Here is an 18,623-nt window from a genome sequence, read left to right as displayed (position 1 = left end):
TGTGGTTTACTTTCCCACTATAAACACAATGGTAAGTCTTACTTGGTCATTTTCATGCGGGGAAGACATGGGCAGCAGCAGCAGCATGGTCCAGTGTTTATGTGAACCTCAGTGAATTCAAATTTCTTGACAATTGCATCTTTTCCTCCATAACCTTCTATAATAACCATCAAGGTAAGGTAGAAGCAAACTGCAAAATACCTATGAGAAACAATGGTTACCACAATGACTTATGTGCTAACACAGTAAGTCTGGGTACACATATCCGGCTCTTCGCCGGTTTGACGGAAGCGGCGCACGCCAGTACAGTGTATACAGTACACTAGCAGCGCAGCAAGCGCCGGTCACATGCTGTCATGTGACCGGAGCATGTGACCCAGAAGTTGCGGCGCTGCCACTGTACTGTATCATACTGTACTGGCGTGCGCCGCATCCGTCAAACCGGCGAAAAGACGGATATGTGTACCCGGCCTAAAGTGTTTTCTTGGCAACTTTCGTCATTCCAACAGGAACTATTGAGATTCCATCTTAAAGAAGATGTCACCAGATCAAAAGTGGCCAGTATTTTATTTTATTTATTTTTTTTTTCATTTTATTTTCATTCAACTGCTCCCCTGAGTATTCCTTTGATTATCTTTTTTTGGGCCTTTTTTCACTGCTAATTTTTATGATATTTACAATGGAGTGTTAATGTCAGGGTAATAATGAAGAGCAGCCTAAAGAGACTTTAAAGAATCCTGTAAGCCATACTCCTTTGGTAATGGCCATAAAAATTAGAAGCAATTAAAAAGGTCCATATCTCTGGAGCCATATGGCAAATTTAAAAATAGCAAACATGAAATATTTAGGTGAACAATGGGAATAAAGTAACAGTTAAAACTTGTAATTTTTGACTGAGTGACAGGTCCCTCATTAAAGTGTTACTGTACTTTCAAATAACTTTTCAGAAGCTGTCAGATGTGTGTACACAAGAATTAACACTATTGCTACATATTATATTACCTCTGTCATGAATTTTCAGTAGTTTTGCCATAAGCGAGCCTTATCTCTTAGGGTGCGGGCCCACGATCAGTGTTTGCAGCCTTTTGGATAGCGTGTTTTTGCTGCATCCAAAACACTGCATTGTATAGTAAAAGCACAGTGGACGGGATTTCTAGAAATAACGTGCCCACTGTGTTTGTTTTTTCCGCAGCAAACACTGACCTGTGGTGTGGCTTTCGAAGCCGCAGCATGTCAATTGTTTGCTGCAGATTTGCATGCATCCTCCATAGGGAGAACGCAAGCGAGAGACCGCAGCGCACTGAATCCTGATCGGGGATACGAGCAGCTGCGTTCTCCTGCGTTCTCCTGTGGAGGAGACTCGTGGCCCCGCAGGTCAGGACCCGCTGCGTCCAGAACGCAGTGAGTCCTGATCGTGGGCACATACCGTTACACTGACAAGCAAAAGGGTAACAATGTTTTCAACGTATAATTTTGAGGCTTCAGATCTCATCATCATCCATTACAGCTTTGAATGTGAGGCTAATTTCATTTTTTTAGACAATCATCTTGGCTATTTCATATATAAATTTGACTTTCAACTATTTAGCATATGATTAGTTATGCAGATTCTTGTCATGTCCCTGCATTGTTACTATTTTACTCCTATAAATCTACATTTTTATTTTCATTATTTTAATAGTATTTTGTAAATCCACCTTTGGCTTTCAACATTGCCTGAATCCTTCCGTGCATGCTCATGATGAGATTCAAGCATGTCTTGACCAAAATCTGGTCACATGTCTCTTCTACACGTTCCCAATGTTGGTGTATTTGGTCTTCTCACCTTTGTAAGTATACAGTTTTTTCTTTAACTCTACCCACAAGTGTTCAATTGGGTTGAGGTCTGGGGAGTGTGGGGACCAATCCAGCACCTCTAGTTCATTGTCTTTGAACCATATCTTCGCCATTCTTGACATATGCTTTGGGTTGTTGTCCTAATGGAACACTATGTCGTCCTTTTCATACCCATAGTTCTCGAGTGTACAAAGTAACTAATCTTGTAAAATACAAATAGCTCAGCACTGAGATCATCATTGTTCCTGGTGAAGTACCCAATGACTTTTGTTGTGAAACAACCCATAACATCAGGCTTCTTCATCCAAACTTCACAGTTCCTTCAATTTTATTTGATCCATTAGCCTCCTTTCCCCTTGTTTCTTCCAGACCAGTTTGCACCTATCAGAGCCTAGTCTATTGATTTCATCTCATCACTCCAAATCACCCATTTTTAATATTCTACTGTCCACTTTTCGTACGTTTTCTGCAAACTCGAGTTGACACTTGTTATGATAATCTTGAAGTCAAGGCTTCTTCACCTTTTTTCGGGCCACCATTCCAGACTTTTGTAACATGTTTGGCACAGTGCTTGCATGGACATCTGACATCTCACCGGCTATATGTGGAAACATACGGGCCACCTCCACTGTCGTGTTTGTTGCACCAGAACTAATAGACCTTGTAATGAGCTGACTTGTTGACTCCAATATTTTGTCTGGACATCCTGCTCTTGGCTTTTGAATGGATGAACGGACTTAATTTCGTATTTTTCCACCTGTCATGGCACTCACATGATATAGTTTGGCAATTTTCTTGGCCAAGAGACCACTATTGATGAGCTGGATGATACTGTTACTTTTTTCATCAAAAAACTTCTTCATGGCTATTCCTCGATTTGTACAATGACTTTCATTTGCAAATGAATCTAGTAATACACTAAATTGTTAGGGAATGTGCGAACAAATTGTAATTTGTAGTATACTGGTAGAAAAAGATTTTTCCACCACCAGGAGTAAAACAGTAACAATGCAGTGACATGAAGGGATCTGCATAACTAGTCATTTGCTAAGTAGTTGCAAATCAAATATCTGTATGAGATAATCAAGATGATTGTCTATAAAATGAATGTAGTCTCATGCTCAAAGCTGTAGAGAATGGTGAGATATGGAGCCTTAAAATCGAAAGTTCAAAACATTGTTACCCTTTTGCTTGTCAGTGTCATTTGCATTTGAGTCTGAGCTGGTAGGTGAAGCCTATCTGCTATTATATTATCCTTGCAAAGATCAGTACACAGGCATGGATTCCGGCTGTTCATTCCTTTTTAAGTGCAAAGAGAGGAGCAGCATGGATTAAATTGTACAGAAGTCCTGATCTATGTGGATGTAAAGCTAGCTCTGGGGTAAAGTAAGAGATCATTTTTGCCATATAATGAACACTGTAAAACCAAAACCCAAAAAACAATTGCAGAATTGCACTTTTTTTGTAGTTTCGCCATACTTGAAATTTTCCCACTTTCCAGTACATCAAATGATGAAATGTATGCTGTCATTGAAAAGTACGACTGGTCCCACAAAAAAATAAGCTCTCATATGGCTATGTCGAAGGAAAAGTAAACAGTTATGGCTCGAAGAATAAGGAAAGGAAAAATTTAATGGGCAAATATGGAAAATCGTTAATTCGGGAAGGGGTTGAAGCTGTGCAGATATTAGGGCAGCCTGATCTTGGTGAGTGGTCCCATCTTAAGAACTGTGACAACCAGCGTCCGAATATCAGCCAGATCATTTTCAAGCCTGTATATCTATAAATGCCTGCATTGGTCATTTTTTAAGTGAAACAAACTTTTAGGTGTATACTCTAATTTTCACTGCTGGTAGCCATTTTATAAGACTCATAAAACAGATTGTCTAGCAGTAAAAAAGAGGCCTGTTTCCTTCTGCTCCTGACCAGTGTTTGTCCATGGGGCTGTGTTCTGTATTTCAGCCTATGTACATTTATAGAAAACTGAATAGACAGATTAGCTTTCGTTTGCAGAAACAATGCATTTCTAAAATTAATATTATTTTCTATACACTAAAACTTATCTTTCAACATTCAACTACTACTCACGTGCCAATACCAATTTCCACGAACATGGCCGAACGAGGAATCCATAAACCCAAGCAGGTAAATATTGAGATGACCTAAAGGAATATACACAATTGTCACAAGAAGTATCAATACAAATAAGCCTACAGTCATGGCCGAACGTCTTGCCGCCCTTGAAATTGTTCCAAAAAGTTAAGTATTTCTCACAGAAAATTATTGCAGTTACACGTTTTCTCATACACATGTTATTTCCTTTGTGTGTATTGGAGCAACCCCAAAAAATCAACTAAGAAAAAAAGCAAATTGGACATAATTTCACACAAAAAAAACAAAATGGGCTGGACAAAATTGTTGGCACTCTCAACGTAATATTTGGTTGCTCACCCTTTGGAATAAATAACTGCAATCAATTGCTTTCATTAACAATCCACATTATTCTTATCCCTACCAACTGGAATTTTGGCTGACTCTTCTTTTGCAAACTGCTCCAGGTCTCTCCTATTTGGAGGGTGCCTTCTCTCAACAGCAATTTTAAGATCTCTACACAGGTGTTCAAAGGGACTTAGATCCGAACTCATTGCTGCCACTTGAGAGCTCCCCAGCTCTTTGCTTCTTTCCATTTCTGGGTGCTTGTTGAAGTATGTTTGGGGTCATTGTCCTGCTGGAAAACCCAGCTTTCTGATACTGGGCACTATATTGCCACCCAAAACCCTTGGGTATTCTTCAGATTTCATGATACCTTGCACACAATAAAGGCACCCAGTTCCAGAGGCAGCAAAGCAACCCCAAACATCTTTGAATCTCTACCACACTTGACTGTAGGTTCTGTGTTCTCTTCTTTGTAGGCCTGATTCTGTTTTCAGTAAATAGTAGAAGGATGTGCTTTACCAAAAATCTCTATCTTGGTCTCAGTTATTTACAAGACACTTTCCCAAATGGATTTTGACTTACGTACATTTTAGCAAACTGCAGTCTAGCTTTTTTATGTCTGTGTGCCAGTAGAGACCCTCCTGGGTCTCCAGCCATAGCGTTTCATTTCATTCAAATGTCGACAGATAGTTTACATTGACAGTGATGCACCCTAAGCCTGCAGGACAGCTTGAATTTCTTTTGAACTTGAGTGGAATTGCTTATCCACCATCCAAACTATCCAGTATTGCAACCTTTCATCAAATGTTCTCTGCCTTCCATGTCTAGGGAGATTATCTGCACTGCCTTCAGGTTGTAAACTTCTTGATTATGGTGCGCATGGACAAAAGAACATAAAGATTTCTGGAGATGGACTTGAAGCCTTGAGATTGTTGACATTTTTCACAAATTTTGGTTTTCAAGTCCTCAAACAGTTCTCTTTTCCTCTTTCTGTTCTCCATGCTTAGGGACACACACACACACACACACACACACACACACGCAGACATAAAATGCAAAGATTGAGTCAACTTCTCCCTTTTTTTCTGGTGTCAGGTGTGCTTTTCATATTGCTCACACCTGTTACTTGCGACAGATAATTTTGAATGAGCGTCACATCATACTTGAAACAAAATTGTTTACCTACAATTTTAGAAAGGTGCCAATAATTTTATCCTGTCCATTTTTTTTGTAAAATGATGTACAATTTGCCTTTTTTCACAGCTTTTTTTTTGTGTTGTTACAATACAGACAAAGTAAATACACATGTGTATAACAATACATGTCTAATTGCAATAATTTTCTGGGAGAAATGCTTCATTTTCTGGAACAATTTTAAGGGTGCCAACACTTTCGGCTATGACTGTACATTTACATTGTCTGTCACTTTTTCTACAAATGTTTTAATGGGGCCACGGTGCAAAAACATGTTACAACTTACTGATATGGATTCCAGCACTACTCCTCTCTGCCAGACGACTCTGCTGGGACTACTTGGTGGTACTGTTAGAGAAGTTGTGCAGTCCATGCACAATGTGCCCAGTTATTCAGCTAAATTGGCACAATTTGCAATATGAATGAGCAAATGAGTATCTATTGGGAGTCAGTCTGTAGATTTGGTGGTCCCTGAGGGATCCTGATGCCCTTTTTCACTTTATGTATAATGTTCTTTGCCAGCTATTGTATTTTGTGTATTACCTGGTGTGCTATTTTTTTCTGATCTAGCTTCCTCTCCTGGATAAACCCCTGAATGCCTATTTTGGTATGACTTTGGACTGACTTTAATGTTTGTTCTGCCTGACCTCCCGGAGTCTGACATGTCTACCCAACTGTGTTTTTGGTTTGGATTTTGCCCATTATTGATTCTGTAATGGCAGTTTCTGACCCATTCAAGGTTACTTCGGTTTTGAGTTAACACAATTTTACATTTGTTAATCACTTTCTATGTGATTAAATATTGCAGTTTCATTATGCAGTTTTGGCTGTGAACACAGGTAGATCTAGCACGCAACACTCTCCCATAGAAACCAATAGCTTGTTTTTTGTTTTGTCTGCTAATTTCCGGCTGTTTGTATCTGACTACACACAAGATGGAAGAATGAAAGGAAGAAGGTGGTGATTGTGAAGTAAGAAGTTGGGTTGATGCAAACTTTAAATTTTGTCATGGAAATATTTGCACATAATGAACTGTAATATAGATGATTTGACTTAAAATATTATCAAATACATTATATTGTCTATTGCTTAGAACGCTGGACTTTTAAGGTGTTTCAAACAAGACTTTAACCCTTTACGTTTGCAGCCAATTTTGAACAAAAAAATAATCTATAAGATGGTTATAGTAAAGTACCATACCATAGTTCTGTACATAAATACTTATAAATTAGTGTTCCAACAGACTGATCGCCAAATGACCATGTGATCGCAACTTTAACTCCTTAGCACGCTAATACTGTGGCAAAACTATATGATACCTCCCAATTAATCATTTCAGGAGACAGCAAATTAGCATGCATTTGGAATAGGAGTTTGCACTTGGTAAAGTATCATGCTATAAATATCTTATCACTGCTCTTTAGTAAATCGTTTCAACCTATCTGCCATTAGCCACAGGCTAATAGTTTCCAAGGCATCAGACACATGATTTAAAGTGACGTTTAGGCCAACAAGCAGCCTTTTTTAAGAAGAGTAGAGCCAGCATCCGCAGGGAATAATAAAAACCTTTGCTTTATTCTTCAGAAAAATACATTAAAAAACAGACACTGTCTGGTCCGCGTTTCGAACTAATGAGTTCTTATTCATGAATATGGTCATGAATAAGAACTCATCAGTTCGAAACACGGACCAGACAGTGTCTATGTTTTAATGCAAAGGTTTTTAAAATCACCTGCGGATGTTGGCTCTACTCTTTTTGGATCGTTTATTCAAGAACCAGCCTATTATTTGTCCGTGCACCACACTGCCAGAGTCTCCTTCTATTGGGGTGAGCTGAACTGTTCTTTCTACTTCTATATTGGGCTTTTTTAAGCATTGAACAAAATGGTAGATGAAGCTTCATGAATATGCTTTGATCAAAACCGTAACATTGTAGCTCTGGCACTACTTAGCTTCATCCATCTCCCCATCAGCTGTGACCAGCTTCCCTGTCCCTGTTGGAGGAAAGCGTGATGCTGCCGCCATCATACTTGATGGTGGGGATGGTGTTTTCAGGGTAATGTGCAGTTTTAATTTTCCGTTTGCATTTAACATTTTGCATTTAAGCCAAAAAATTCACCTTTGGTCTTAAATGACTACAGCACCTTCTTACACATGCAATCTAGGGGACACAGCTATCATGTTTGTGGGTGTAACATAAACACATGTAGAAAGGTTCATGGGGTAGGTAAACTTTTTCAAGTCCCTCTATATGTCAGTGTTGTGGGCATGCTCTATGTGGTGCAGGCGTCCCTGTTGGAGGAAAGCATGATGCTGCCGCCATCATACTTGATGGTGGGGATGGTGTTTTCAGGGTAATGTGCAGTTTTAATTTTCCATTTGCATTTAACATTTTGCATTTGACCCAAAAAATTCACCTTTGGTCTTAAATGACTACAGCACCATCTTACACATGCTATCTAGGGGACACAGCTATCATGTTTGTGAGTGTAACATAAACACATGTAGAAAGGTTCATGAGGTAGGTAAACTTTTTCAAGTCCCTCTATATGTCAGTGTTGTGGGCATGCTCTATGTGGTGCAGGTGTGACTAAGTAGCAAGTGAGAAGAGGAAGAGCATATGCATTTTTTCTGCTTCTTTAGCTATTTTTTTAGTAATTGATCATGGTGATGAAAAAGTTCATTGAGTAGCTACAGTAATTAAAAGGTGACAACCAAATAGGCTTCACTTCAATTAACATTTACACAACTGTCATTCTATCTGCCCAAAATAAATATTTCAAATAAGAAGCTCCTTAGGCTCTCACCGTTGGGGCAGCGCTGCTCCAGAGAGAGGTTCTCTTCTTCATTGGGCATTGCACTTTCTTTAGAATATAAAGAGCTTCTTCCACATAAACAATAACTGAGATGATGGAAAGTACTGTGAGAATCCCCATAATGCTCAGCTGCAAGGTATCCACCACTAAAAACAGGAGAAGAGGTGATAAGGTACAGGTAGCACAGTAAGGTTAGGTAGGCAGTTATTTGTCCTGTACAGTAAAGAACAACCCTCAATGAACGTAGAATAGACAATAGGAAACACCAAAACCTGAAATTACTGGTTATTGGTTATGCAGGAGCCATCGTACGTCTCTCCTAATAGTTTTTTCATCTGCAAGAGTAGCATTACGCTGCCTGCTATCCATGCATTTAAATGTTCAAGGAGCTGCAATGAGGCCACATTTAAAGGGATAGGGTCAACTACTGTCTCCTTTTCATTAGTGTCTGGGGGTTGCTGCGCAAAGTATTACAGCCCCTTCATTATAAGGATTGGAAGCCCCCCTAACTTAAGACAGATGAACCCACAAAAGGATGTGCTACTCAGTATTGGGAAAGTAGTTATCAGGTTAGCACTGTAGGCTTTCAGCATTGGTAATTGGGAAAATGAAGACCAGGTTCCTAATGTTTAACCTACTCTATGAAGGGGCCCAAATAATTGTGCATAATTTTTTATGGGAAATACAATGATTTACTGAAATAGATATTTCTTGAGCTGACAGGTCCAGGGGGTAATAACCAATAGATGGCGGTAAAGAGACAGTTTTGCATACTGGAGCTGCGCCTGCAGTGAGGAGTTTTAAAAGGAACTAGCTGCTCAAATATTTTAGGGTAATCCCAATATGTGGCCTCATTAAAAAAATGGGGGGTTTTGTGTATGTAGAAAAAAAAAATAATAATGATTTTCATCAGTGTTTGGTAAGAGTGTGCATTTTTACCATCAGTGTTTCATCAGTGATTTTCAGGTATGCAAATATTTTTTTGGCAGAGCTTTGCCTACCTATTAGAGTAGGTGCCCATGATCAGGGTTTACAACGTTTTGGATGCAGTGTGTTTGCGCTGCGTCCAAAACACTGTGTTGAACAGTAGAAACACAGTGGATTTATAGATATCTCATCTCCACTGTGTTTCCTTTTTCCGCAGCATAAACTGACATGCAGTGTGGCTTTCCGGTCACAGCATGTCAATTTATGCTGTGGAGACGAGAGTGTTCTCCGCAGGGAGAATAGAGTGAAAATCCACAGTGGCCCGAACCCTGATCGTGGGTACATCAAGCTGCGGTCTCCTGCGGACAGCACTCGCGGCCCCGAAGGAGAAGACACACTGCGTCCAGGACACAGCATCTCCAGATTGTGTGCACCCACCATTACAATTTTACGAACAGACAGCACACTGATTGCACATAGATGGCATTTGTGTGCTGTTCTTGAAAATTATGGACCCATAGACATATAGACTTGTATAACTGAATGTAATCTGTGAAACGCATCAAACAAGGACACGCATGGACCACAGACAACACAGACATGAATAGCAATATAGAATAAAATGGGTACATGTTCTATCTGAGAAAAACTCTTGGAGAACACTACGTAGAAAACGGATGTGTAAATGAGGCCTGACAGAACTTAGATTTAACCCCATCCTCATGATGGCTATTTTTGTTTCTGCTTTTTCATTTCTTTCTCCCTTTCATGCAAGAGCTTTAACTTTTTCCTTTTTTTTTTACGACATAGTAACACCATATAATGTACTAAAAAGTAGGAAAAAAAGTGGGGTGAAAAAACATCATTACACCTTTTTATGGAGTTTATTGCATGCTAAAATATTATCTTGTGACATGATTCCTCAAGTCAGAATGATTACGCCAGTGCCAAACTTGTATAGGTTTTTTTTGTTTGTTTTTTTTAGATATTAGGCCACAGTCACACACACATCCAGTATTTGGGGAGTTTTTTACCTCAGTATTTGTAAGATAAAACCAGGAGCGGGTGATAAATACAGAAGTGGTGCTGTGTTTCTATCATACTTTTCCTCTGATTGTTCCACTCCTGGTTTTGGCTACAAATACTGAGGTAAAAAAAACTTGCCAATTATTTACTGTATGTGTGTCGCCCTGGACAAGCCAGGGGCCACAGAGCACAACACCTACACACCCCACACTCCCTGCAGGCACATCAAGGTCAGACACAAAACCCTTGTTGCCTTCCTCCAGGGGCTGATGTCCACACCAGGGGGCGGAGCCAGGCGGTTGGTCTCCACCCACCAAGGAGTTCACAGTCCTGGAGGAGGGAAAAGGAAGTGGAGTTAAGCTAGGGAAGTGAAGGAGAGAGGAGTTTAGCTTGGACAGTGAAAGTGGAAGGAGGAAAAGTGAGAAGTAGTGAAGTGGCAAGAGAGCAGACTGAAGTGAGTCCGGGTGTGTGGCCCGGATGGAGCAGCAAGGTTGGCAGATGGTGGTGACCGTCTGCAGGAGTGGCCTATCGGAGTTTGCCGTAAGGACTGTGGATGGGCGGTGGCCCGGAGGTACCGGACCGGTACACAAGGAGAAGCCAGCACCATTGGCAGGGGCTTTTCGGACCCCGGCAAGGCTAGGAGTCGCCGTGAAGTTGCCGAATCCGTTAAAGGGACCTCCGGGTTTCCAAATAGTCAAGTCCCGACAGAAGGCAACCGTCCAACCGTGAAGGGGAGACACCGCCACCTCCAAGGGCAACCGTTTCCCAGGGCCAGCGCCTGCGGGCAAAAGGGGCTCCTCCGGCCCACATCCAGGTCGGGGAGCGGGTTACCGGTGGGAACCAATCGGAATCAACATAGAACATAGGTGCAGGGAGAGACAGTCACCGCTAACCTGCAGGGAACAACAACACCGCAGCCGTCCGAGGGACTCGTCCATCCAGCCACTTGTTTTACCGTGAACTGTGTCATCATCATTGGGCTGAGTGAGTACCTCCGTGCCGTGCGGCACAGCGCTGCCCCTGCGACCCTGCACCTCATCAGGCCCCGCAACCCGCCTGTCATCCACTCCTACCCCATCACCGGGCCCCGAGACAACTGTGGCGCCCCTGACCTGGTCAGGCACCACTGAGTACTGCACCCATGCTGGGGACAGTACAATACAGGTAATCCAGAAGGCTGACCGAGGTGTGACTACACAGGCGCATAGTGATCAGGTCTCACACATGTACCTATGAGAGGACCCCTGGGGATCCCAGGAGGGGGAAAAGCCTTCACCTTCACTGGAATAGTGGAGGGGGCCAAAAGCCTCCATCTCCTCTCAAGGGGTGTGGTAAGAGAGCCTGGTTGCTAGGTGGCGTAGGCAAGAACAGGAGAGGAGGAGCAGTGAGCCGGCTCAGTGCAGTGCAGAGTCCAGGGAGCTCCGAGAGGAGCTGACCCCTTCCCCTGGGGCTGTTGCAGTCTGACAGCGCCCGCGCAGTGACTACCGACGGGGGAGAACGGTCACCTAGGAGTGCTACCCGAAACCCATCTCCAGCTAGAGAGAGAGCACAGAGTGGGAAGTAAGGAGACTGCTAGGGAGTACCAGGCCCAAACGGGCGGCAGATCCCGGAGCGGGGATAGATCCACCTTTCCTTGCTAAACCTGCCGGTGTGGGGCCCTCAAAGCCCACACCACAACAACTAAAAGCCGCAGCCACGTAGCCACAGTTAGGGCCCACAGTTCACAGGAGGCAAGAAGCTGGAGTGATCTGGCCCAGGCAACAAGCACACGGCAAACGAAGGGGAGTGAGGCTTCAGCAACTTCCCCGGGTGACCCCCATAGGGACTAAAAGTCGGGGTTACCCCAAACCACCAAGGGCTAAGGAAGGCGAGTTGGTAGTCACCATCAGAAGTCAGCCTGAAGGATACCTGATTCCCGCCTGGTTCATCCCAGCTACGCCCGGGTTACTCACCCTGCCACCTGAAGTGAGTAAAAACCCTGAAAGACATTCTGCCTGTGTGGAGTTATTCTGCGCCTTGTGGTTCTACGCATCTACACAGGGCCCTGGGGCTTGCCTCACTCTCAGGAGGCAATTCCAACTAACTGCATTCACCATCAGCCCCAGGCGTCCCTCAACCTGCAGTGGCGGTCCCCACTGACCGCAATACTGAGAGTGGCGTCACGACAAATAGAAGATTCCCTACCTGTGACGAGATCCAGCCGAGTGGAGTCCCTGAAGGTAATGCACCGACACAACACCTGTGGGGCTTCACACAACCAACCCCCTACCCACGGAGGGGAGAATTAACAACAAAGCTGCTCCCTGTCACCGCTCCCGGGATCCCCGTCCAGAGCAGCGGTGGTGTCCACACAATCACCACAACCGTGGGTGGCGTCACGGACAATATCCCCAAAACCAAACCACCCCTTTTCACTCACGGGCGAGGAGCGCCGCTCGAGTCCCCGGGATCCGGCCCATCGCTCGAGCCACCGAGCAGCAGCAGCCGCGGAGCAGCGGCAGCCGGACCCGAGCAGTGGGAGAGCGTAGCGTCCCCTCCTCCGCTCGCGACATATGCAAGTGGTGAAAATAATATCCAAACTGTAAAAAAACCTATTCTGAGACCTGCAACTTTTGTATTTTCCAGTGTGTGGGGAGCGGCTGTTTTTATTGTTACCAATTGAGCGTCCATACAATGTTTGATAGTTCCTTATTACAGCATTTGGGGAGGTTTGGTGACAAAAAACCCCTTCAATTCGATTTCTTGTTTTGGACTTTTATGATTTGTGGTGATAACAAATATGTAAAAAAAAAAATATTCAAGGGGCCTGGAACCTGAAATGTGCAATTGCTTGTACTGTACTTTGGTATTGCAGTATTTGGTGAAATGAATGATATCATAGGAATATAAAGATGGCTGTTTTCAGCAGATTCATGGCTGCTATGGCAATTCATACCACCACATTGAGGCCATTAATGTTATATATAAATCATTGGCAGACAGACGGAAAAGGGCCCCTGTGCAGGAACAGTATATGGGCCCTTCTCAGTCCAATAACTCATCAAAACAGACAATGCCACCTGTTTTGTAGGTAGAAATGGCCCCATTCCCTCTTGGGCCCCTGTGTGGCTGCACAGGTTGCACCAATGATATGTCCGCCCCTGATAGAAATGCATTAATAATGTTATATATACATATATTCAAGCTGTTTCACTGGGTGACGTACAGTATGGTAATCGTGCCGCTGTTGGTGGTAAGGAGAAGCAGGATGCTGGTATACTGTGGTTGTTCATCAGGAAATAAACCAGCTGCTTGGGAAGCCTGGAAAAGAGTGCAATCAATAACAGCAGAGGTAATAGAAGCTCACCCACGTTGGATGGTAGCCACCATAATAATATAAGTAAACACCATTGTGTCATATTTTGCATTTAACCATTTGCAATGGAAATCAATAATGTATCTGGTAAGCAAAGTAGAAGGAAACGTCACATCTACTGTATCTGCAAGTACAAGAAACTGGTAGCAAAACCAGCCCTACCCAGGCCATTTGTATTTGACTAAAATCAGTTTTATCGAAGGTTTTCTTCACATGTTGCATTTTTGCTGCCTTATTTTTCTGCAGTAAAAAAAGCTGCTTCTAAAAAGCAGGTTATGCTGTGTTTCTGCTGCTTTTTTGGCTGCATTTTCATGTTATTTTTCTACAGTTTGTGTTTAAATAAAGTTAGGTTTATTCACCACAAAAGCAGCAGAAACGCAGCTGTCCTTTCTTGTTGCTTTCAATGGTGAAAAAACGCTGCAAAAACTCTGAAAGATTTCACATGATGCTTTTTTTAATAAAACAAATTGCAGGAATTTTTCATTTTCGTCATGAAAAAATAAGCAATCGAGTGCATAAGATTTCTGAAATTCATTGCTTTTGCTGGTACTGTAAAAAGCAGCTAATTTGCATAAAACTCATGAAAAACCTTAGCAAGAACGCAGTGTGTGAGCATAGCCTAACAGGTGGTTATGAGGACACGCTCATGGATTTCATCATTTTCCATTCAGATGACTAGGACAATTAAAGAAATTTGTGCAACAAAATTTGCAGCAGAAAATTATTTGATTATGCAGAGGGAAAGGAAAACCGCAAAGCTACAACAGTCGAACACACGGTTTTGCAGGTAAAACAGCTGATTTTAAACAAAATCAAACATTTTTTAAAATTGGTCATTTGAAAACCATAGTGCCCCTGGAGGGTCCCCAGCCAGGTCACGCCACATTTCAGGTCGTCATACCCTAAGGCTGTGTGTCCACGGTAGAATGTACCTGCGGATTTTTCTGCATGAAAATCCGCGACTTTCGCGGCAAATCCGCACCCGCGGATTTGCCGCGGATTTACCGCGGATTTGCCGCGGATTTTGATGCGGATTTTTTTTTTTTCTTTTTTCCCCATTCTATACCCAAAATCCGCACCAAATCTGCAACAAACAATTGACATGCTGCAGATTTTTCCGGATCAAAATCCGCGGCAAATCCGCAGGGGAAAAATCCGCAGCATGGACACAGCATTTCCAAAATGCCATTGAAATGGCTTGGAAGTGCCGCTGCTGCAGATTTTCGGGAAATCCGCGGCAAATCCGCGGCAAAACCCGCGGTAAATCCGCAGCGTGGGCACATAGCCTAAGGGCTAAGTGCTGCACGGTGACTAAACACCACCCACTGCAAATTGCTGCCTGATTTTGTTCCCACAATCTGCGACCATTGCCTTGGTGCGGCTGGAGCTGTGACTGCTCTGCTGCCACCCAACAATGTATCATCTGATGCGTTTTTGCCGTGATTGTTACAGAAACTACACTGTTGCAATGTGTGTTGGGGTTAGAACTTGTAAAATTCACATTGTGCTGCTCTTTTCTGAGTAATATGATAGAGCTGGAGAGAATGTTATGATCTATGGACTAGACTGTGAATATCAGGTAGCTCCATAGCAGACAGGCACATAAAGCCAGTCGTGGATGCGATTCGAGAATGTGACTGGTCTGTTAATGTCTGCGGACTTGTGAACTTCACCTAAGGTTATATTCGGAAATCCTTTGTACGTGTCTGTGTGCTGTCCTCTTTTAAAGGGAACCTGGGTGTCACATCATTTTTCTATATTAAACTGCCCCCATTGTCTTGTTAGTGATGTACTGTGCATCATTAACATGGTGTTCTCAAAAGGACCCAGTATCACCTTTTCTATCATTAGGTGAGTGTATAACAGACCTTCTCTTTCAGTCATAGGGGTGTCTCTCTATTCTTTCAGTCACAATCAGTCATGTTCAGTCACGGTCCTCTTCAAATTATTCAGGCCCATGGCAGTGCAATTGATTGCCGTGACTGGCCTAAGATCATGGTGATCTCCTAGTAAATCCTGTGCTTGCACACTGACAATTAGCTCCCCAGGCATGAGCACTGAATCCAGGTGTACATCCCCAGCTTCATTGCATCTATGCGAATGCCCTAGAGTTGCTATCAGTCAGTGGCTATTGATGTCTACTGGTGAGTATGTATGGATGCTATGCACACTCTGCTTGCGGCTCCGGAGCATGTGCATATATGAAATGAAGTTGGAGACGTACACCCAGATTCAGAGTGCATGCCTGGGGTGCTGATGGGCAATACGCAAGCTTGGGATTTACTAGGAGGTCACCGTGATGTCGGGCCAGTCACAGCAATCAATCAGACTGTGAAGGACTTGCATAATTTGAAGAGGACCGTGACTGACTGTGACTGAAATGATACAAAGCGCCACCCCGATGACTGAATGAGAAGATCTATAATGCATTCACCTAATGATAAGAAGTATATTTTTATGATAAATACTGGGAACTTTTGTTTGAGAATAACAGTTAGTGATGCACATTGCTTCACTAACAAGAAATTGGGAACAGTTTTAATATAGAAAAAGACGTGACAGGTTCCCTTTAAAACCAATGTCTATCTGACCCTCATCAATCCACACATTTGTTCTAAAAAAAACCCAGGTCCGTGTCTCCAGTCCATAAGACTCAGATCATGTCCTCTTCTCATCTGTTTTGTGGATCAGACTGTGCCTATGTGGATCCAATAACCACAGATGAATAAGAAAAGCCATTATTACCTTCAATGATTGATTGTTAACAAATCACAGATGCAAAACGGAGGCAATAGTGATGGCACATGAGAAAATAACATGGATGTAAAAACAGACACAAATGTGTGAACATAGCTTAAGGATAGGTTCAGACGAGCATGTGTAAGAATTTATTTTTTTTTTAAGCACCCATTGAGATTAATGGAGAACACTGATCTGAAAAAAGGATGAAACTAGTGCATACTTCAATTTTTTCACTAAACCACCAGTCTGTGTTTAAAACCATTCATGTGAACTACACCATTGACTTGCATTGGTCGGTTTGCTGTCCGTTTATTTTCTATTTTGCAATGATACACAGACCCATAATATGCTGAACAAGCCCAGGGGGTACAAAGATAAAGAAAATGGAGAATGTGTCAAGTGACATACACAAAATAACACATTGCAACACATCAACTAGTCTAAGCTGTAGTGTATATGCCCCAAACGACTACTGGGAATCTAACGGCTGGATTTCCTAGTTTGAGAAGTAATAAAAATGCCAAACAAGAAAACGGGTCTATGCCGCGCTAAAAAACCACTGGTACTAGGAAATTAACGGAATTTCTTTTATTTCAGCAATCCAATCCAATGTTTGGATTGCTGAAATAAAAGAAATTCCGTTAATTTCCAAGTACCAGTGTTTTTTTAGCGCGGCATAGACCCGTTTTCTTGTTTGGCATTTTTATTACGTTTTATACGGGGCCGCTGCTTGGACCACGCGGACACTCACATGCTTACTTAGGAGTTGTGACTGGCACAACCCGACCAGGTGAGTGTACCTCTCTATACTTCCATAGGTAAATACCGGGTAAGACCCTACTGCGCTTTCTGTCTCCCCATCTTTAGCAGCCTAGTTTGAGAAGTCACATTCCCAGTGCCATTGGTGCCTATGGGAAACTTGTTATATGTAATGCTTATATGTGATGCCTTTTAGGCCTTTCTCAAAGATGGTTCTTAGATTGTTAAATTCTAATATGCATCGCTAAATACTAGTTTCTATAATGAATAGACTGGAATATCAATTGTTACTAAGAAATTATTTTTCTCACCTAAAAGGCAATATTTAAAGCATAACATCAAAAACTGAGCGCATAATATAGAAAATTATATGTGTAACATCCTAAGGTGTCAATAGGTGTTATCATCCAAACCATATTGCATGATCCATAATATGCATTCACTAAGATAAATGTAGATTTCCATTTTCTACAGTATTTCTCCAAACAGTAATGTAATCTGTTGCTTTACATTACTATTACTATACCTGGGGTCTGGTTTAAACTCTTCTAAAGACTCCATTATTCAGATGCTGCCCTCAGCGCTCGTTCTGCTGCTCGCAGCTGTACCCAACTCTGCTCTGGACAGTGGATGGTGGACTTTGCCAAGTTCAAGTGTCCGTAACACTTCAGTTTCATTGGTTGAGCCATGACTTTCAGGTCATTGATCTTAATGCCTAAATGAGTTTTAGCTGTCCGAAGTTTTCTCTTTGAAGCTCAGTGGCGGAATATAGCTGTTGCACAAATATTTCTCTATGGATACTTTTATATTTTCCTTGCTTCTACAGATATCACGTTCATTTTCTTTCCTAATTACTTCTTTATATCCTTCCTGCAATCGTAGTCTTTCGGTTGAGTACTTAGCACACAGTTTTTCAAAACACTTCAGTTCCGTTTAAAGGATCTCCTTTATCAGTTTGGTTAGCTTACCTGCCGTAGGGCACATACGGTAATAACAGACACGTGTATTTCAGCATTCTATAACTCCTGTGTTCATGTGCAGTGGTTTTTGAGAACTTACATCTTTTTTTCAGGTCACAATCAGTACCACGAAGGGTGTATATTCCCCATGAGAGAGAATTGGGCCAATAATGCTAATGACACTTGACTTAAACTGTGATCAGAGTTTTAGTAGAAGTGTGAGTTTACTATGACCTGATTCTCTAGTATGAATTGGATTACAGGTGGAGAAAAGATGGAGAACTTAATTTCTCTCTCTTCTCCATTGACCGTGTGACACCTAAACTGTACTCTAATGTTTTACATGCGCCTACAGTTTGGAATGGGTGTGCGTCGTCAAATATACACTGTCACTCAAAACATGCTGAGATTTTTGTCTCATACCAAATCTGTATGAATAAAAGTGCTAGTTGGAGCTTCCCTTTAGAATAACATTGGTCCAAAGGCTATCCTATAAAACATCAGATAGCCCTAATTCATGTTATACACATATGTGAGCTAGCCCTAACATGGAGTCCTTGTGCATCCATGGTT

At 42.2% G+C, this 18,623-nt stretch overlaps 1 protein-coding gene across 1 annotated transcript in view; it reads right to left on the bottom strand.

Annotated features, from left to right (window-relative positions):
• The window catches only part of LOC142295399 (organic solute transporter subunit alpha-like), a 55,719-nt gene extending 38,067 nt beyond the window's left edge, over positions 1-17,652 (bottom strand). The window contains exons 1-5 of the mRNA XM_075338501.1: positions 17,618-17,652; positions 13,441-13,535; positions 8,274-8,428; positions 3,925-3,998; positions 43-201 (exon numbers count right to left, since the gene is read on the bottom strand). Of these exons, the coding sequence (XP_075194616.1) occupies positions 43-201; positions 3,925-3,998; positions 8,274-8,428; positions 13,441-13,535; positions 17,618-17,652 (518 nt within the window). The remainder of the gene's footprint in view (positions 1-42; positions 202-3,924; positions 3,999-8,273; positions 8,429-13,440; positions 13,536-17,617) is intronic.
• Between the last annotated feature and the right edge of the window lie 971 nt (positions 17,653-18,623).

Source organism: Anomaloglossus baeobatrachus, chromosome 3, assembly GCF_048569485.1.
Source record: "Anomaloglossus baeobatrachus isolate aAnoBae1 chromosome 3, aAnoBae1.hap1, whole genome shotgun sequence".
Lineage (NCBI taxonomy): Eukaryota > Metazoa > Chordata > Amphibia > Anura > Aromobatidae > Anomaloglossus > Anomaloglossus baeobatrachus.
Note: the sequence above shows the minus strand (reverse complement) of the source record. Positions and strands in the feature narration are given on the sequence as shown.